The sequence below is a fragment of the Cricetulus griseus genome, chromosome 5 (genome assembly GCF_003668045.3).
Source record: "Cricetulus griseus strain 17A/GY chromosome 5, alternate assembly CriGri-PICRH-1.0, whole genome shotgun sequence".
In the NCBI taxonomy this organism is placed as follows: Eukaryota; Metazoa; Chordata; class Mammalia; order Rodentia; family Cricetidae; genus Cricetulus; species Cricetulus griseus.
The window spans coordinates 56,521,233-56,541,937 of record NC_048598.1 but is presented as its reverse complement, the minus strand read 5'-3'; the positions used below and the strand labels follow the sequence as shown (position 1 = coordinate 56,541,937).

The 20,705-nt window shown below is 49.5% G+C and overlaps 1 protein-coding gene across 7 annotated transcripts in view; it reads right to left on the bottom strand.

The window, feature by feature from the left end:
* Positions 1–18,991, bottom strand: part of Nfasc (neurofascin) — a 75,556-nt gene extending 56,565 nt beyond the window's left edge. For 4 of the 7 annotated variants that reach the window (XM_035445238.1, XM_035445239.1, XM_035445240.1 and 1 more), the window contains exons 1-6: positions 18,901–18,991; positions 12,204–12,309; positions 9,636–9,832; positions 9,191–9,313; positions 5,964–6,134; positions 2,193–2,243 (exon numbers count right to left, since the gene is read on the bottom strand). In XM_035445238.1, coding sequence (XP_035301129.1) covers positions 2,193–2,243; positions 5,964–6,134; positions 9,191–9,313; positions 9,636–9,832; positions 12,204–12,309; positions 18,901–18,991 — 739 coding nt within the window. Of the gene's footprint in view, positions 1–2,192; positions 2,244–5,963; positions 6,135–9,190; positions 9,314–9,635; positions 9,833–12,203; positions 12,310–13,084; positions 13,103–18,900 lie in introns of all 7 variants that reach the window. The other 3 variants (XM_035445236.1, XM_035445237.1, XM_035445241.1) reach the window with 2 other exon arrangements.
* Between the last annotated feature and the right edge of the window lie 1,714 nt (positions 18,992–20,705).

Genomic DNA, 20,705 nt, shown 5'->3' with positions numbered 1-20,705 from the left:
CACCCAGGAAGAATTCCTTTACTTTCTTGTTTTTTCCTTCTTTATAAAACCATCAGCTTGGTTGTCCTTTGCTCAGTATGTAACTTTTTTTTTTTTTTTAACATTCTGTCCTTCCCAGAAGCTTCAGGCTATGCCAGTCATGTCCTGGTATGGACTGAGGACCCGGGGCTCAGTCTCCATGTGAGCTTTGTTGCTTTCACATTCCTGAGTGATTCTCACAAATCTCACTTATTTTCTTCTTAAAAAAAATACTGACCTTTGGAGATAATGTAGGTCATGTATGGCTGAAATCACCCAGTCATCTTCCATGGATAAAACAACTACATTTCCCTGCCTTACTTAAAGCAAAGAACTTGAGCCAGGCGACCTCTAAGGGCTCCGATATGTTCTGGATTTCAGAGCACTTCTTATATTAGATATTTGGGGTTCAGTTTAGAAAAAGGCACATTCCATAGCAGTGCTCTGGGACTTTTGACCCAACAGTGGCTGGCTTCATTATCCTGAAAACAAATAATCCCCAGAATCCAACAAAGGCCCCAGCTTCCTTGGGCAGTAAATCTCATTGGCAGTTTCTCCGCATGGCTTTGCTGCTGGTGCCAACTCGGAATCTTTGTTTTCCCTTGGCTCTCATTTCTTGTCCCATCCTCCACCACAGACATTGATCATTCCTTATATTAGCAACCTCAGCAAAGACATTCCTGCCTTTTTGAGCTCCCAAAGATCCCCTTGGGGACCTGACCTCGGCTCAGAAGCACAGCAGATGATGGGACCAGCTGCCTTGCCAAAGCCAGCAAATGCTGAGTCCGATGGCTGCCCAAGGAACACCAGGCACTCTTTAGCCACTGTGAGGGGAGACTCAGGTGTGGAAATAGCCAGTTCCCCTATTAATCAGACCTAGCAGCCAGTTGTGGTTTGCTAGAAATATTACTCATTGTGATTGATTCATGACTTGCAGATGTGGCTGGTGGGCCCTGGGTTTGCCATGCTGCCAGAGGGAGAAAAGGCACAGGTGTCAGAGACAGGAAGGGACAACTTCTTTCATACTTGCCTGGAAAGAGAGCTCTGGCCTGGTGTTCTTAATACCATTTTCTAGGGAAGCCTTTAATCTTTTAAAGAAAGATTTACTTATTTTTATCTTATGTATGTGCATATTTTGCCTGCATGTATGTAAGTGCACCATGCATCGGCCTGATACCTGCAGAGACCAGAAGAGGGTGTCGGATTCCCTGAAACTGAGGTTGCAGATAAGTCACCATGCAGGTGCTGGGAATCAAACCTGGATCCTTGCAAGAGCAGTCAAAGCTCTTGACTGATGAATCATCCCTCCAGCCCTTTAGGAAAACCTTAGAGAGATATGGGACCTGGCTGTGACACAATACTCTTAGGAAGCAAAGTGCAGTTACAAAGCAGGCAATTCATACCCAGACACTGAAGAGTTAACGCAATGAAAGCTGTGCTCTTTACACTAGCAATAGGACCTGGGTTTTCTGTCCCCTCCTAACTGCAGACTCTCACCTATTATCATCCTCTGTTATGGTTAAATCTGAAATGCGCCCCTGCCCTGGTCCGTGCTTCTTCTTCAGCTCACAATGCTGTTCTAAGGGCAGATGAAACATCCAGGAGGTGAGGTCTAGCTGGTAAAAGCTGGTAACTAGAGCTGGGCTTCTAAAGGACATCTGACCCTTGCTTCTTGCCTTGCTCTCTGCTCCCTAGTCTGCTGTGATGTGAATGGCCTCCACATACACTCCTGTCAATAGTGAATGAAGCTCCGGTGCCTGCTTCCCTGCCGTGAAGGACCAAAATCATAGGCTGACATAAATCTCTGATCTCTCGAGTTGTTTCTCAGATAATTTGGACACAGTGATGCAAAAGTCCACTTTCCATCCATCTGCCACGAATCCTCGAGCCTCTGCTGAGTCCTCCATGAGATCTACCCTGCTTAAAACTACCGTCTAAGAATTTAGCAAATGGAGACTTGCAATAGGAGGGGCAAGAAGAAAACACTTCCAATATGAGCTACCCCAAACTCCCTCACTGGCCACCTTGCTCCAGGCGGGCAGTGTCCTGAGGTGTCTCTTTGGCACCTTGCCTGAGCAGCTGTCCACTCTGCCACCCAGCAGGAGTTAATGTCATGGTATCAGTCAAGTTAGCCAAAGTGGATTAGGACAGGAGAAGTTACTCCCGGGACTCACCACTGTATATGTCAGGGTGGTTTCTTAAGGACGAGTCATTATAGGGATTGTCTGCAACAAACAAAAGAGGGTGAGCAACCAGGGAGGCCCGCAGCAGCTGTGGGTGCAAACACCAGGAGGAAGAGAACAGAAATGCAAAGCCACATCGCAACCGAGGACAGTGCCAGTGGGGTTTTGCAAAAGAAAATGGTGTACGTGGCAAAGGAATGCGTTTGGTAGAGAACAGTCAACACAAAACAGCTCAAAAGGAAACAAAACGGTTAAATCCTGCGGGAAAGAAGGCAATCATAAAATGAGATTATGTTGAAAGTAAAGAGATTAGGCTTGAGCTCTGCTTGGTCCATCTATGAACAAATGAGGTAAGGATTAGGGTCTTGTAGCATCTTGTGGCTGATCTGAACCAGCTTCTCCCAGGGCCCCAGGACTCCACATGAGACCAGCTAGAGAAAAAGGAGTGTTAGTGAGACCTGCAGAGGACAGCAAAGCCCTGTAGCTGGCAGTAGCTGGGCTGCAGGGGTAGGTGTGTGTGTGTGTGTGTGTGTGTGTGTGTGTGTGTGTGTGTGTGTGTGTGTGTATGTGTGTGCCCGCGCCCGCGTGTGTAAGACAGTCACTGGCAGAGAGGGACAGAGGGCCCTTTGCAGTGCCCAGCAACAAGAGCACTCTAGTCTGACCAGGTGGGCAGCACTGTAGACCCTGCCAGACATCTGCTGGGAGACCCTGGTGGAGGTTCCTGAAGGGCAGTTTGGGTCAGGGCAGCAAGATGAGGGGATGGATCCTACACCTAAAACCTGGAGCTCTCTGGACAGCAAGGGGACAGGGACTTTCTTTAAATAGCAGGATCAGTGGCTTCTTTTCCAATGTAAGGCGACTAACGCCCTTGGTCCTTCAGTCTTCAGTGAAGACATTTTATGACAGGCCACATAAACATACCATTTTCTTTAAGGATCCTTTTGCTTTCTATCCATACCCCTGAGGGCTCAAGTTCTGACAGTGCCCACAGGGGAGGGAAGCCAAGCAGAAAACCCCGGGAAGCAAGGACACAGTCCAACTTCCAAGAGAGGCCAGGAGCTGTGTTAGAAAATTTACATATTTAAAGGCAGTTCAAATCCCATCATAAGTAATTATAAGAGGGTACATGAATTCTTTTCTGGGCCCAGCATTGAATTTGTATCCCCAATCTGCTTTATAACCCGCAACGGAAAGATGTTGACTCTCAGAACTGCTTCTCACTGTGGAAGTGGTTGAGAAAGACCTAGCTGCTTTGGAAGTCAGTTTGGATGGACCTGGCTGGAGGGTGGGAACTGTTCCACAGTGGAACGAAGGGGTAGGTGGTACCAAGTAGCAGGTGCTGAGGCAGTGCTTGGGAGAGAATGTCCACCCCCCCCCCGGGGGGAGCACAGTGGCGTGCTCAGCAGAAAGGGGGCCCTTCCCTTTCACTCTGAAGTTACCAGATGGAAGAGGGTCTTTCTTTCTTCTGGGGAAAGATCAATGCGCACAGCCAACATCACTGCAGCTTTGGGAGCATGTGGAAGAGATCTAGGGAGATCCTGTCCTTGAGGAATGCCACCTGAACACTAGCAGGAAGTGCAGAACACACTCCATTGTCAGCCCTGGCAGATCCCCTCCTCTCTAACCAGGGTGCCTCTTATGGCAGCTGTAGAGACCTTGTGCCTGTTAAGTCACAGATGTGTCTTTATTGGCCCAATTTTCTTGGTTATATTTTACTTCATCCTCTACCAAGTTAAAAATGAGTTTTAGGTTGCCTGGTATTTTGTTATATACATATACATGCAAATATATGTGTATATATTTCTCCCCTTCCTTTGATGCAACCAATAAAAACAGTGTAATACAGACTGATTTTTTTTTCCAAAGGCTGAATACAAGTGGACTGCTTGGCTTCCCATTCAGACCTGGTTCTCAAGGAGCTAGAGAAAGCCTGTGCCCTTTCTAGACAGGAAAGTCAACAGAGCCCAACTGTGCTATTTTAAGAAACCGTGTCCAACACTAGGCTGGCTCAGATGCCCAGAACTTGCTTCCAGCCAAAGCTACTCTTGGGAGGACTCCAGGAAGCTGGCAGGGTTCTGTCCAGGTTACCAAAAAGGATTCTTGTTGCTGGGAGGAGAGTTTCCAATGGGACAGGCAACTCAAAGTGAAGCAGAGACAAGCATCCCTGACATCCTCTAGAGAGAAGAATGCTTCTGGAAAGTTCCATTGCTAAGTGCCATTTAACTGAACATGCTCTCAGACTGCCCAGAACAGCATGATGCCTGGCTCAGGCAGACTGACACCCAACACCACCCTTTCTAGGTGGATGTGAAGGCTCTGTAGGGTTACCCTCTTCACAACACTGTTCCTCCTCATTGCAAGCCCTGTCCTGGCTGAGGGCACTCAGAGGTTCTGGGCACACCACACTGTCCTCCTTCATTCAGCCAGCTGGCAGATAGCCACCTAAAGTCACCTGAGGAGGCACAGCAGGCAAATCAACTTCCTTTCCCAGGGGTCTCCTGGGGTGGGTTCAGGAGTCAGAAAGCCAGGGCCTCTGCAGCAGCAGTCAGTGTTCCTTGCTGAGGTTTGCGCAATGCCATGGGCTGTCTGTCCTGTCATGGGCGACAATTCCCAGTGGCAAAGGCATATCACAGACCTGGAGGCAGGTGACCAGAGGAGTGTTCAGAGGAAAAGACTAGCAAGAAAAGAAAGCAATGAAGAGGGAGAAAGAACAGAGTAAGGAAATAAAAAGAAGGAGAAAATGAAAGAAAAAAGGAGGAAGAAGCCATGAGAAGCGAATAAGAGGAAGCTTCTCCTTACGGGCAGGTACTCCATCCCTGAGGAAAGGGATGAGGCTGTGTTGATGCTATAGTGGCCCCTCCCATCACCAGCACAGACCAAAGAGGTCTCTGCCAGTGCTGAACAAGCAAGCCCACCCAGGCTTTTCCCCAGGGGACTCCCCCAGGTGGTGCTCCTGGCATGCCATCCTCACATTCCTCACCATCCACAGCACAGCACTGACAATGACATTTACAGCCTGAGTCAGGTGGGGTAGAGACTCTTTAGAAGGTCCTCTGCTAGCCGTGTTACATGTCCACACCCAGGCGACATCTTGAACGAGCTGAGGACGGTAGGCGAAACTCTTGCCTGACTTGTCTTTGCATGCCTCTGGAGAGAGCCACCACCAGTGTAGTGGGCCAGCGAAGGCTAATTTGCTTTTGTACTAGCCAAAAACAATCAGGGTCTAAAAACTAACCCCCACAAAGTAAAAACATAAATCTGCAGTTTGTGGAATAATACATCCATACCGCTCAGCAAATACATATTACAGAATGAAACACAAATTATTCTGGTGTTTGCACTGGTCCTAGTGCTTTATACACTGGCTTTCTTCCTGAACAAACGCAACCAAGGACTAGAAATAAGAAGAATAAGACAGGGGTACCATAGGAATTCCTGATTTGGTGGTCACTTAAAGTCATCTCAAACTCCTGGAGCATTTGAATGAGAGTTGCGGGCTGAGAGAGCCCAAGCCTGCTGAGGTAAGATTAAGGCTAGACCTTGGTGTGTGACTCTGATTCCAACCAAAGTGCAAGCACAGGCTTAGCATAGGACCAAGTTTGACGCAAGGATTCTGCATCCAGAGATGCTGCATAAGGCATTGGCAGTGGCTCAGGCACAATGAGCCAGAGGTGGATTCTGGGCCAGCTGCAGGTATGCATGATGTGTGGGCTTAGGGCCTGCCTCCTGTGGCCCCCAGCTCTGAACAGGGCCCGCACTTACTGGTAAGGACCTTGAGGGTGAAAGGGTTCTTCTGCTGGATGGTGTGGGTGAAGTGGAAGCGTGCATTGCAGCTGTAGTCGGTCTGCATGTCCTGCAGCATGACGTTGGAGAAGTATAGGTCCCCATTATGGCCCTGGGAGACACGCTTGTCCTGAGTGATGGGTTCCATGGCTGTGAGGAAGCAGAGGGGTGACAGGAGGTTAGCAGACTGACTCAATGACAACCAGCTCGGCCGTGTAGGAGACCAAATGGGGACTGGAGCTTGCTACCATTTAGTCAACTCCTCCCAATCCTGAAGCAGGTGTGTCTGCTCCTTATAGCAAAGTGAAGGGCTGAATGCATCCAAAGGGTATTATTTAAACCCAGATGGTCATGATCTCTTTGCCTAGGTTCTGTGACCGCATGTTTTTTAATTCCAGTCATGCCACAACCTGACTGATGTCAAGGCCAGAGGGAGAGAACACAAACCTTTGTTTACCCCTCAAGTTAGAAGTCAAGTGCACAGGCAACAACCAGTACTCCTTCATCCTCAGACCTCAGTGCCCAGCTAGTGCCAGAGCACACAAGGACTCTCAATTGTGTGTTAAGTACATCTGAACTTGGCTTTGTTGCATTTAATCAAAATTTAGCCATCATCAATTATAATATGGACTTTATTTTGTTGACTCTTAAGACAAAAAAAGCAATTCTCACTTATAATTGTCAGATGTATGCCAACTGATGACGCACACTGTTGATTTTAAGAGGTCTTCCAGTTTTAGAGATGGTGAAATTCAGGATTGAGAATGAATGGCATCATAGGAGCATCGGGGATGTGACATCACTATATTTTTCAGGAACTGGTGTTAACACAGAGGGTCAGCTCTCCAAGCTGTCAGGTCTGTTGACCTACATTCCAGGCTGATCTACTTCCTGTTCCTACAGCTGCTTCTTCATGTCGGTGATGCCAACTGTCCCACAACAGGCACTCGGTTCTTCATATCACCCCTCAAAGTCCTCTGAAGGCCTACTGTGTGCCAGGTCCCATGTTCTAGGGGCTGGTGAAAGACAGACCCTCAGTATAGCAGGAGAGAAGGAAGAGATGATGTGGAGAGGAGTGTGCACTGGGGAGGAAGAGTGGGGAGGCAGAAGGGACCTTGTCCTCTCCCAAGAGTCCTGAGCAGAATCCCGAGGTCTGTATGTCTGTGCCAGCCACGAAAGACAGAGGTGCTGCAAGGTCCTGAAACACTAGAGGAGTGTGTCTGAGGCTGACATGACATGGCCTAGCCGGGAGCTGAAGGGTACAGGGATGAGGGGAGTGGCTGGAGAGGCAGCAGGACTGCATCATGAGGGAGACTGTAAAGGAGTCTGGGCTTGTGCTGAAGCAAGAGAGGAGCCAGTGAAAGCATGCAAACGAGGCTACATGATTCCGTTCTTAAAGCCTAAGGAGACCTGTTGCGGATGAGATTGTAAAGCAGGCAAAAGCTAACAGGGCTACTGGGATGAGGAGATATTAGTGAGGACAGAAATAAGAGGGCCATGAGAGCTGCTCAAGAGCTAACTCAGTGATAAATATGATGTGATAGGTGAGAGAAAAGGGCCCGGACTAACCTACCAGCTGACAGCCAGGCATCCTTCCCCACAAATGTGAGAAGAAAGAGAGGGATGATGCATGTGTACAAAGCCATCCTCTCCTTGCAAAAACAGTTTAATACTGCCCCCCTGCACAGCCTCAATGGAAAGAGGCCGGACAGTCAAGGCTAGATGGACGGATGGATGGTAGGCAGCTGGATTTACAGGCTAATGGATGGGTGGCTAGACAGGTGGGTGGGTGGATGGACAGGGGAGGAAGGGTAGAACGAGGGGCAGCAGAGGCAGACAGGTGGGCTTAAAGGGAGAGGGGAGGGAAATCCAGGGAGATGGACAGGGAGTGAGAGGCAGAGAGCAAGAGCAGGGCCAGGATGGAGGGCGGTGAATGCTCATCTCTCCTTTATCAACGCCCCCTATTATTTTAATTGAAAATGTGGGAAAAAAACCTGGTCTTTCCAGAGCTAGGTGAGCATCAGTGCACAACAGATCCAGAATAATCTCTGGGTGCTGATACCTGGTTCTCTACTCCAAACTCTATCTCCCTACATCGCCTATGGAAAATGTTAGTCTTCAACTCACCTCCTGACTTCCAAGTGTGGGGACTGCAGTAAAACCAGATGGACCAAAGATGAAACAAGACTGTCACCACCAGTTACCCCTTGAAAACATTTGCTTTCTTCTTTTGTTACTCTTTACCTTCATCAGTGCAGTTACCAAGGACTTCCTATGTGTGTGGTCCAGCTCTGAACACTCCTAACCTTCACCCCACCCCTACCCCCATCCACTGCACACATAGATGGCTGTTCTGTTTTTTTGTTTGTTTGTTTGTTTGTTTTCCAGAAGAGGGAACAGAGGCTCAGAGCTTCTTTTGGGAAGGGGTTGTTTTGTTTTTGTTTTTTTTTTTTGAGATAGGGTTTCTCTGTGTAGCTCTGGCTATCCTGGAACTTGCTCTGTAGACCAGGCTGGTCTTGAACTCACAGAGATCCACCTGCCTCTGCCTCCCGAGTGCTGGGATTAAAGGTGTGCGTTGCTGCTACCGCCGCCGCCACTGCCACCACCACCACCGCCTAGCTAGAGGCTCAGAGCTGTGAAGCAACTTGCTCATGAGCACACAGTTGTATCAGCCTCTCTGCACAGCTGTTTTGAGCCAGGTGGCACTTCACATCTGCTTCTCACAAGTTGGTCTCCTAACTCAGAGTGAGCCCTCACGTTAGTTCCCATACTTCTGTGCATCTCTGTTAACCAAGGCAACTTAAGGGATGTTTTTTTTTTTTTCTTTTTTCTTTTTGTTTGTTTTGGCTTAAAGATCCAGGGAAAGTCGGCCGTGGTGGAGAAGGCATGGTGGTAGAAGCATGAGGCACTGGTCACACAGCATTCACAGTCAGGGAGCCGAGATGCAGGCTGCTGCCCAGCTCACCATCTCCTTTTTATTTAACCCGAGATCCCAGCCCACGAAAAGGTTACTATGCATATTTAGGGTGGGTTTTTTTCATTTCAATTAACCTACCTAGAGATCCCTTATAGATAGGGGTTTGTCTCCACGGTGGTTCTAGAGCCGTCAAGTTCACAGTTCATAGTAACCATTATACCTCTAATTAAACCCACCCTCCGCACCCGCAGGAGCTGGGCTCTTGGTGAGGCCATGCTTCCACACTTACAGCTGCTCATCCAGAAGATGACTGGGGATGGTAGGCCAGGTGGGGGATTGCACTGCAGTGTCAAGGGGGCACCCTCTTGAACCACGACGGGGTCTAGGTTTTCCTTGGGCCACAGCGGGGATTCTGAAGAGAAACATAGGAGAGTGATATGAAGCGATGGCCAGAGCTGGACAGGCTCAAGAGAAAGGGAAATGAGAGAATAGGGGAGGCAAAAGCGAGGTCATCGAGGGTGACTGCTGAAAGGAGGGAGAAGCTTGTTGTAACAGTGGACGCTCTCCTCTCCCCTTCTCCAGTGCTCAGAGTAGCTGGTAAGGTTGTACTGGCTCATCTGGATGTTTTCTTTCCAGGAATCGTTCTGAGGTGGGAGAGACCTATGGAGAGCAGGGCCTCTTGTCTGCCCCCCACCCCTAGGGGGGCCAGCACCAGCCTCGTCCCTGACACTCACTGGACACCTGCAGGCGGATCCGGTTGCTAAGAGCAGTGCCAAATTTGTTCCGGGCGAAGCACTGGTATTCCCCTTCATATTCCTCAGGCCGTCCACCACTGCGGAAGTCAATCACCAAGGTCCCAGACCTCCTCCTCATGGACACCCGTGGGTCCTTGGCAATGTTGAAGAATCTGCTGTTTCGAGTCCAGTGAAAGCTGTGAACGACAGGACCAGGCCAACCATGCGTAAGGACCGGAAAGGGTGCCTAGTCCCCCACTTAGGGGCAGACTTCTACCCTGTCACCCTACCTCTGTGCCAACGGACACAGTCCTGGCTGGGCAGAGACACATGGAAGAATGCAAAGGCCCAGGTCAGGTCTACTGGGACCACATACAGTGGGTGCTGTTACTAGCTAAGGCTGGTGACGGGCAGTAGGCACCCATGTTCTCTAGTGGTTCTGTTCTGTGAGCACATAACTCAGGGACACAGTGGCTTCTTAAAAAAACAAAACAGAGCCAGCTGCTTCCTTTATCTTGTGACATTCCTAGTCTCCTCCTATTAATGCAAACTCCTTATTTCACCAACCCACGTGTACCACGGTGCCACCTCTGCTCTGCCACACTTTAATAGTATAATTTGCTCTGAAGGCAACACGGATGGCAGGGGCTGCCTGCTCCATGGTTGACAAGTACTGCATGAAGACCACGAAACAGTAGCATAGGAACCATGGAAGGGCAGCTTTAGATGAACTGGCAGGCTAATGAGAGAGAGCTGTAAAGAGCCTAAACTATCTCCTTAGGTCTGGGGGAGTGGGGTCTCGGGGGCAGAGCACTTGCCTAGCATGTACAAGAATCTAAGTTTTACCCTTCGTATGAAAAAGGAGGAGGAAGAGGAGAGGAGGAGGGTCGAGGGCATCCTCCTCCTCCTCCTCCTCCTCCTCCTCATCATCATCATCATCATCATCCTCAGCTTGTCCTGGGAGGATGCTGCAGCCAGCCACACACATTCTTGGCTCCCTGTGCTGATGTGGTACAAACACAGCAAGGAACAGCAATGGGTGCTTAGAGTCCTTGTCTCCACAGAGGACCCATGTAGAAAAAGATCTATCTTAGAGGCATGGTCACTAACGTCCTGACTGGCCTTATAGGGTGCCTCCCACTTGGGATGAGGGAATCCCTGCTGGCTCTGGGCTCATCATTCTTGGTTTGACTGTCTCCCACAATCTCAGAGGCAGAGCAAACCTCCACCCTGCATTGTCTCCCTGATACCAGACACACTCTGCAACTTTGAAAATGGAGCATGTTATTTAACATCTTCATTTTGCTAGGCTATGTCATTCAGCAGAAACAGACGTAGCAGTGGCTCTAAATCCTGAGGGCTCAATCAAGCTGGTGACTGGTAGGAAAGGCATTTAAAATCACCTTCTCTCCTCAGGAAGACACTGGCCTTGCCACAGAGGAAGAGGGGCAGGTGAATAAGATCATGGAACAGCACGTAACAGTCTAGATAGGATGTTCTTCTTCCTGTTTACCGACCTCACATTTGAGACAAGCAAACACAAGCTCAGTATGAAAACCCCGAGTTAGCTTGGAAGAGGGACTTCCTGTAAACTGAACAAAGGTGGATGATGCCGACACAGGACAGCATAGCATGTTATACTAAAAGTCTGAAAATAACATCGAGCTGTGTCTAGTGGCACATACCTGTAACCATTGTACTTAGGAGGGGAGACTGAGGCAGGAGAGTGATGAGTTTGAGGCCAGCCTGGGATACACACCGAGACTCCAGGGTTTCACTGTAACAGAAACAAGCCTTTTAACATCTTCATCCTGGTTTCCTTACGAGGTAAATTTCCCACTTTGCTGAAACTAGTGAAAACCCCATAAACACAAGGGCAGTTCTGTTTTTCCAGAAGAGGTGATGGAGTCTCAGAGCTCTGAGCAACTTTCTCATGAGCACACAGGAATAGAGCCGCTGCACAGCTGCTTTGAACCACGTGGCCATTCACACCTGCTCCTGTGTGGCACCTGGTAAATGTCAGTGGATATTTTCCGGATGGATGAACCAGACATTAAAAAAAAAAAAAAAGATTTGTTTTACTTTTAATTATGTGTGGGAGTATGCTCAGGGGTATGTGTGGGTATGGAAGGTACATGAGGAGTAATTCAGGGGTATGTGGGGGGCATGTATCAGGTATGTGGGGGAATATGTGTGGGGTATGTATGAGGTATATGTGAGATATGTGTAGGGCATGTGTGATGTATGTGTGGGGCCATGTGTGATGTATGTGTGGGGTATGGTGGGGTATGTGAGGGCACGTGTGGGGTATGTGTGGGGTATGTGCGTATGATTGCCTGTGGAGGTCAGGTGCAGTGGGTGCTCCTAGAGCTGGAGTTACAGGTGACTGAGCTACCTGACCAGGGTGCTTGGAATTGATCTCACATCCTGTCAAATGCAGTATTCGTTTGTAACCATTGAGCAGTCGCTCAAGCCCTATGCTGAACTTCTCCATTTGCTTGCCTTCAGTATGACCAAGAAGTAGGTCATTCCAGTGGTGGCTTTCCAGGCCCCTCTCCCTCCACTCACCTGGGGGCAGGGTTCCCTTTAGCTTCACATTCAATCAGGATGTTATCACGGGGGTCCACGATGTGGTCCTTCACTGACTGCTTGGTGATAGTTGGGGGCTGGGTCACTGCAACAGGACACATGTGGCAATGGTCAGAACGGCAGACACCTGCCCTGAACTTGGTTTAGAGAGTGGCTAAAGTCAAGAGCACCAGGAGGCGCCTGGGAAAGCAGGCAAGCAAGCAGGTATGAGTAGTACCCTGAAGATGCAGCTTCTTAAACAGGGTTACAGGACAGGGGTGGATGTCAAACGTGGAACACAGGAACCCCTTTAAGAAGATCCAGTCTCCCTCTGAGCAACTGACAGGCAGGCTTTGTTTCACCCAGGCTAATATCCCAGTGCCTGGCACATTGCACAGGGCACAACAGTTCCTGCTAAATGTGTGTTGAATGGGTACAGGAACGAAACCAGCTATTACTGCAGAATTTAGGACTGTGATGGTTCTGAGCCACGACTCTCAACAGATGGCCAGACTGTTGAGGCAAGAGCCAAAAGAGGTTTCAGTCCCTTAGAGCTTTGCAAGGGCTTCCCTGTGCACCAGCAAGCTGGTGTTCCGTCCCGGGGAGGGGGGCAGTGCCAGCCACAAGTTGCAGTAGCTAGGGAGCATCCCAGCTGCCATCGCAGACCTTCTTCTGACCACCTACCCACCCCCTGTCCTGGGGATATGATCTTATATTGGCAAAGGACTCACTATAGGGCTCTAAGCTTGAGCAGCACCCACATGCAATGAAGAGGCCACTGATTTTAAGCCTAGTTTTCTCAGCTGGCCTTTCCCCAGACCCGCCTCTCTCCCTCCAACCTCCCAGAGACTCAAGGGCATGAAGGCACATGAAGCACTTACGCTCATTCTGAATGCTTGCTGTTAGTTCCAGTGGGTTAGCATTGGGAGTGGGAGAGAAGGAAAACACTGTTATTGTACACAGTTGACCAGCTAACTGTCGGGCATCCTCTTGCCCTATCATACAGGGTTGGGGTGAGGAGACATGGGAACAACACTGCACATGGGGATTTATCCCAGATCTGGAGCTTCCCAGAAGAGCCAGACAAGGTTGGAGAACAGACCCAGCAAATACTTCATGGAAAAGGTGTATCACCAGGGAGACCGAGCCTACACAGTAGGGCAGGACCAGTAACCAATGGAGATGTTACCAGGGAAGTCCAAATGTCCCCAAATGACAGCGCTGCCTGAAAGGAACCCTTAGAAAGGTAAGTCAAGGATAAGGTCATGCGGGTAAGTATGGGAGAGAGAACTCCAGGTGACTCTCAGAATTCCAAACTATGTAACTCTCAGTTCCACTCCTCAGGCAACAGACACCAGCTTATCCACATCCCTAAGAAGAGGCCTGCATCCTAGTTTCCAATTTCCCAGTGGCAGCCTACATCAAGCCTTTGGAGAAAAACCCAGCTCTGAAGCCTGGAATCCACTGCTACCCCTTCTCCTCCTCGCCTCCCTGACCTCTCTCTCTCTCCAACACCCATTCCTCCAATATCAGGAGTAAAATGGAAAAAGCGGGCACAGAACTCACGATCCATCAGAATCTCAATAGCCCCTCCGAGGCTTCCTAGCATCTGGCACCATTGAGGAATGTGGGAGCCTGGTGCACAGGGTCAGCATGGAGATGCTGGGGAATGAGTAGATGAGTAGACTTTAACCACGTCTATGGGACAAAGGCCTAAAGCACCCCATTCCCTTACTACACTGTTTCTCTCTTACACAAAAACATGTTCTATAAAAGTCCTGTTCCTGGGTGACAGAATCCCAGCATGTGTCTGAGCCCACCACTCTTCTTGTGTCTTCCACAAATGGGACAAAGAGGTAGGCAGCACACATCCTCACCAGCCCTGTCTGAACACACAGACCGTGTGCAGGTGTGTTCCTGCTTTTCACACTGTAACCCACAAATGAATCACTGCAGCTAGAGAAGATGCAGGCTCTGGCTTGGAGGGCCTGCTGTAGAGCCTGGATTCTGCTCTGCTGTTTTCTTTCAGTGCTGGCGGTGGAACTCAGGCAAGGGCTCGACCACAGAACCGCATCTATTCTAAGTCCTCCACTTCTGATAAATGCCTAGGTGGTGCTGTGGCCTACGAACTGCGCCCTGGGTAGCAAGGTTTTAGATGTGGAAAGCAAGCCTTGGTTCAAACAGATGTGGAGAAAGGATAACATATTTCTCTAGGACTCTTCAGTGTCTTTTCTTACAATACCATGAGGGAGCAAGGTGAGATCCACACGTCATGCTGGTGCAGAGGTCAGGCACACACAGGCACAGTGGGCTGCCTCTTTCACAGTGGGTGCTGTTGGGGAGAGCAAGAGGCTTTGGAACAGAGTCATGGAGACCTTGATGTCTTCCAACCAGAGTGAAGAGACTTGGGAGGAGGAGGTGCAGGTTCAGAAAGGGTGGCCTGCAGGAAGCCAGGGCTCACCTAGGCCCAAGAGAGTCATGGAAGCAGAGAAAAGGACGTGAAGAAGGGATGGTGTGTGACAGGAACGAGCAGGCAGGCCACCATACAGGCTGTCAGCAAAAGAAAATCTCCATGGTATAGCCTTTAGAAAGGTTCCATGAGCCAGGTGGTGTGGCCCTTGGAGCAATGAAGGGACATTTTGCTTTTCACTTTTCCAGGTCTGCCTGGGCTGGAAACAAAGGAATGAAAAGCCCAAGAGGACAGGCACGGGGCTCTGAACACAGGCTCTGTGGTGCTCCCTGCCACACAACTTTCACCTGTATGTGGTTTTCCTGCCAAGAACAGTAATTCTAAAAAGACCGAAAGCCAGTGGGACTGACACAGGAGGACACGAGGGAGGGGACAGTCTCCAGACAGGTAGGACCGGCACTTGAACACATTCCTTTTGACCACCAGCTGGGCTCTGGCTTCATTTCAGGTCACAATGATGCCTCTTGGTCGTCATGTACCCTGCTCCCAGGCTCTGCCGCCTTCATGGCATCCTGAATTCAAGGAGGGGTGGTCACATGGCTACGTCCTATGGAAGCTAGCTCTGGAGACAAAATATGTACTAGCTTCCCCAGATGTTGTTGCAGAGTTTCCAAAATCCACCCTTAGTGAGTTAGCTGGATGCAGGCCTCATGACGCCATTGTCCTTGACATTGCACACAAGGGAAAATGGAGATACTTCAGTGAATGGAGATTGCCGAGCCAGCTTAGAACTGGCTGACTGCTGACCCTAGCCCATGCTGCCTACCTGGCTAAGGGCGTCTTGAGCATCTACTTGCCTAGTGGGACAATGACATCTTAGTTACCATCCTGCCCCCAATGGATTTATTGTAGGGATAGAACCAGGCCAGAAGACAAGCGAGATGGAGAGAAGGCAGTGGGGACAGCCTGTCTGAGGACAAGGGCAACAGTGCTCATCTCTGTCACCCCAACACACATTCTTTCCTTTCCCAGAACTCGCTGTCGATGATGTCAAGTAGAGAATGAATTTGTTCTTTTGGTTTCTAAGGAGAAAATAGCCCTCTAACCCATCTCTGTGGGGGTGAGCAGGTGTCTGTTCTGGCTCCAGGGCTTTGCCTTCATGCCCCTCCTTTCTTTTCTTTTCTTTTTTTTGTATTCACATTCATTTTAATTAATTCAAATAGCATTCATTCTCTATTTAACATATTTTATCCATTGTAGATATCTGCATAATTTTCTATGGTTTTCATGTGTGCGGTACTTTGGAAAAAAAATTGAATCTACTCTAAATAGTAGTTATTAGAATTTTTCTATCTTTTTTATTTGAATTAGAAACAAGATTGTTTTACATGTCACTCCCAGTTCCCTCTCCCTCTTCTCCTCCCCTACCACTCCCCCTCCAACTAAAACCCTACCTATCACATATCCTTTCTGCTCCCCAGGGAGGGTTAGGCCATCCATAGGAGGACATCAGTCTATCATATCCTTTGGGATGGGGCCGTGGGTTTCAATGAGGAGACCTCGGAAATCTATGGGAACTCCTGTAGTAGTTCAGTTCTCATCTCTAGCATAGGTGTGGACTTCAGGAGCCCAATCCACATCGAGGGATACTCCCTGAGCCAAGACACATGGCAGTGGCCCTAGGCCCTATCCCAAAGGACATGCCCCTCCTTTCTTCCTGGGCTCTGGTAGTTGATCTCTGGGCTCCATCCTGGGAGGGTGGAGAATGTGGGGTAGGTGTGTTACTGAGGCCTTCCCACAGGAGGGTGGGGAGGAGTGTCTCCCCATCCTGCTGTCCTCTTCTGTGAGCTCCCAGGAGGAAATGCTGAATCCTCTTGAGTGGAAAGAGGTTGGAAGTATATGCAAGCTTCTAGAAGACTCACTTCTTTTGGCAAGGCCATGCTGATGAGATGACCATTTTTTTTTTAAGGTCATGCTGTTCTCCTCTGGGCTAATGGGAGGGATGTGGCGTATGACTTCATTGGCAGGGCAATTGGAGCCAGAGGCTGGGTGAGTCAATAAGGGATTGTGCAGCCATCCAGGGAGCTGCTCCAAAAAGATGCCACGCCAAGCGCCGGAGTGGGAGCAGTGTCCCTGCCTTAGAGGCACACAGAATGCCCTGAAGGGGCAAATGAGTAAGACACCCACAGGACAGTCTCTAGTCAGATACTCTCAGCAAAGGGGGGAAGTTAGGAACACCTGGCTTGTCCCAAGCCCGGACGGCAGGTAAGCTCGGAGAACGTGGGAAGGGCTGTGGTTAAGCCAGGGGAGAAACATGCTGAGGAAATCCTTGTCCTTGCTGTGTCGTGGCTCTGAGTTCAGCTTCTGCAGAGGAGTTACTGACATGGGTCTGCGGCAACGAGGGAGGTGCGGTGCTTTCTGGGGTCCATCCTGACACAGCCGAACCAACTACACCATGTGGTAGAGACTCCTCTCGAAGGTGCTGCTGTCAGGTGCTGGCTCGGCTTGTCCCAGCTCCCTGACCTGGCAGCTGAGGATGGCACCCACATCCTATGAGAACCACATGTGGTGGGATCATCACCACTCTGAGGGCTCTGTCTGCCTAGGGCAGCTGCAATTCCAGTGGAATCCAAGGACTAAAAGGGAAGCAGGATCATTGTGCCACAGCACAGTCAAAAGACCCAGATTCTATTCTGCCTTTATCACCGTGACAGGTGTGACCCTAAACAAGAAATGGTCATCTGGTCTGTGTATACAACAGGAAAGGATGGCTCCTCCCTGTCCTCCTCCTCCCCCCTTCCCCCTCCCCCTCCTCCTCCTCCTCTTCCTCAGTGATGAGGAGGTCAGGGCCCTCAGCCTTCTGCCTCAGGCAGTACTTGGGTTTCCTGTTGTATACCCATCACCAGTAGAGCTTAGAAATCCATATCTTCAATAGAGAAGCCCAAACCACCTACTTCCGTGTTCACGCTGCAGGAGCCCCTCCCCCACCAGACCTGTGTATCTAACGGCAGGCGAGTGAGAAGTGGCAGAAGAGAAATGAGCCTTCACCATGTTCTCGATAACCTAATTTCCTCTGCACCCTCCTCTCCAGGGACACACCCTTATCACACCGCTCATTAGACTGTCGGCCTGGCTGTTAATAAGACTCTCCTTGAGCCCACCACAGACGGTCACCATGGGAACGCTGGTCTCGCAGCTCTCCTCTCTCCCTCCTTCCATGTATAGATACACAGGCAGCAGTGGTCTTGGCCAGCTTGCTCCTGGTATCAGTTCATATGTTATTGCTGGTCTCTGTTATCGATAAGTGCAGACTCCTCTGGGGTAGCTGTTACTGGAGTGGGGGAGGTCTGGCTTTAGAGTGCTGTGGGGCCTTCTTGGAGGCCATCTTCACCTCCCACCTCCTTCATCCATCTGTTAACTGGACAGAGTCCAAGTCTATCTTGGCATCACATGGACTCCGTGAATTCCTTGAGGCAGAGAATAAGGGGCAGAGGTGCTATGCCTATACCTTAGGTACTAGGATGCTAACTAAGACTTCTGGGCCATGTACCAATGCTGTAGCAAAGGGGTGTGTGCTTACAAGCAGGGCCAAGGAATAAGGATCCGATCAACAGCCACCAGTGAACACAGTACCAGAGAACGAGGATAGAGAGCCAGACATCAGTCCAGTGTGTCAGGCTCAGACAGGGCTCTGCCACCAGGGGCAGAAAAGAGTTCCATATTTTGATAGTTCCGAGGGAATCCTGGGACAGAAAGAACCTGTGCCTGGCTCTCCCATGATAACATAGTACAGCTTCATGTCTCATTTGGCTGTGTCTTTTACAAAGATAATGAATGTCCTTGCCAACCCTCTCCCAGTCTATCCACCATTGCCCTTATTACTCCAGCCAAGGGCGGGCATCAGTTTTGGGTGTGTCGAGTTAGAGAGACTAGTAAGGACACTTGATCCTGGAGACTGCTTTTAGAAAGGTAAGTCAAGGATAAGGTCATGCGGGTAAGTATGGGAGAGAGAACTCCAGGTGACTCTCAGAATTCCAAACTATGTAACTCTCAGTTCCACTCCTCAGGCAACAGATACCAGCTTAACCACATGCCTAAGAAGAGGCCTGCATCCTAGTTTCCAATTTCCCAGTGGCAGTGTACATTAAGCCTTTGGAGAAAAACCCAGCTCTGAAGCCTGGAATCCACTGCTACTCCCTCTCCTCCTCGCCTCCCTGACCTCTCTCTCTCCAACACCCATTCCTCCAATATCATGAGTAAAATAGAAAAAGCAGGCACAGAACTCACGATCCATCGGAATCTCAATAGCCCCTCCGAGGCTGAGGAGGAAGAGGATGAGGGTTATGTGGACCCAGGGTGGCGCCTGCTGCCTGTCCATCCTCAGCATCGGGCCTTGCTCCCAGTCGCCCAGCCCACGGGCTCTCGACGCCTTGTGCCGCTCCACGTGGGCTTTCCAGACAGTGCTCAGCTGGAGAAAGAAAACAACAGCAGTTGAGTTTCTCTTGAACATGTGCTTTGCTTTACTCACCCCCAGAGTCTCAAAAGACTTGAGGGGCCTCTTAGTCATAGAGTGGGAATCTCCTAGACCAGGGTTTCTAACCTTGGAACGAAACAATCCACGACATGGGAAATGTACTTTGTATTGTAGGGTGTTGGAAGTGCCCCTGGGCTCTACCTACCCAATGTCAGTAGAGTCCAGTCAGCCCTGTTGCCAACCAAAAACATCTCTGGGCATTGCTACTTGTCCCAGATGTCCAGTTGCTACAAGGTGGCATCTCCAGAGGACAATTCTACCAGTGTCTAAGACCCAGTATGGAATAAAGGCAACTCTGCATAGAGCAGTTATTAAAACACACACTGGCTTAGAGGTCCTGAATAGATGTACCAGCTTAAAGCTTCTCTGGACCACCTTCTGATTGTGCTTGGAAAAGGATGCATTTGGGTAAGGACACAGGAATAAGAGCTCATTGATGTTCTTTGACCCTATGGAAAGGTAGGAGCCTGCCAGCATTATGGGACCAAGTCATGGGGGAAGACCGCAGGTGGAAGTCTCCAGAGTCCCTCCAGCTTTCCTCTGAGGACATCTGTATCAGCTGAACAGATATCACTGCTCCTGCTCTATTTGGCTGGAACCTGAGGCCACAGTCAACTGTATACACCCATCTTTCTGGGGTTCTAGAGTAGGAAGCATCACCAGCCACTACCTCCCCATGTCAGAATGAAGGATTCTGGCTCACATTTCAGCAACTGAGCCCAACACTAGCCCAGCCGTGTGGGGGTGGGGAGAGGAGGGGAGAGAGAGGGAGGAAGGGAAGGAAAGAGGGAGGGAGGAGGGAAGGAGGAGAGAGAGAGAGAGAGAGAGAGAGAGAGAGAGAGAGAGAGAGAGAGGACAGAGAGAGATCTGAGATCTGCCCTCTATTATCTACCTGCCTTCCTTACCATGGCTACCTCCTTGGTTTGGATCACCAGGGTTCCAGGCTAGAGTGACTGCAACGGCTCCTTAAGTAGCCCTGCTGCTTCTACCTGTCCCCCATTCATTCTCTGTCCATGACCAGAACTGTTATTTCTCAAGCACAAATACAAATATACCACTCCTTGTCACCTCTCACTATTGTCCCCAAGTTCACGCTAACTTTCTTTACTGGTTCAATGCCCCAAACAATGTGCATCTCACTCGCCCCTGGCATGTGGCTCCTGAAGGGTCTCAGTGTATGCTGTCTTGACCACTGGCCCAGGAAAGATTAACCCGTGTGCAGGACAGTCTGTGATCTTGTCCCCTTTCATTAAGATTTGCTAAGTGTTACTTAGGTGTTCCCGAATACCCACTTCTGCTCCCACGATGGCATCCTCGGCTTCATATTCATCCCAAAAAGTCACTTGAAGGCCCCATAAATGGTAAAGTTTATTATCCAATCTTAGGAATTTACCACAGAACCCTCAAAATGTGTGACAAATGGACATAAGGATAGGTAAGAAACATGAACAACTAGATGAATAAATGAAAGAAGTTACTTAGATGCTATTATTTTTAAAACATTTTATTATTTGAGAATTCCATAACATGTATTTTGAACATATGCATGCCCTCCTCC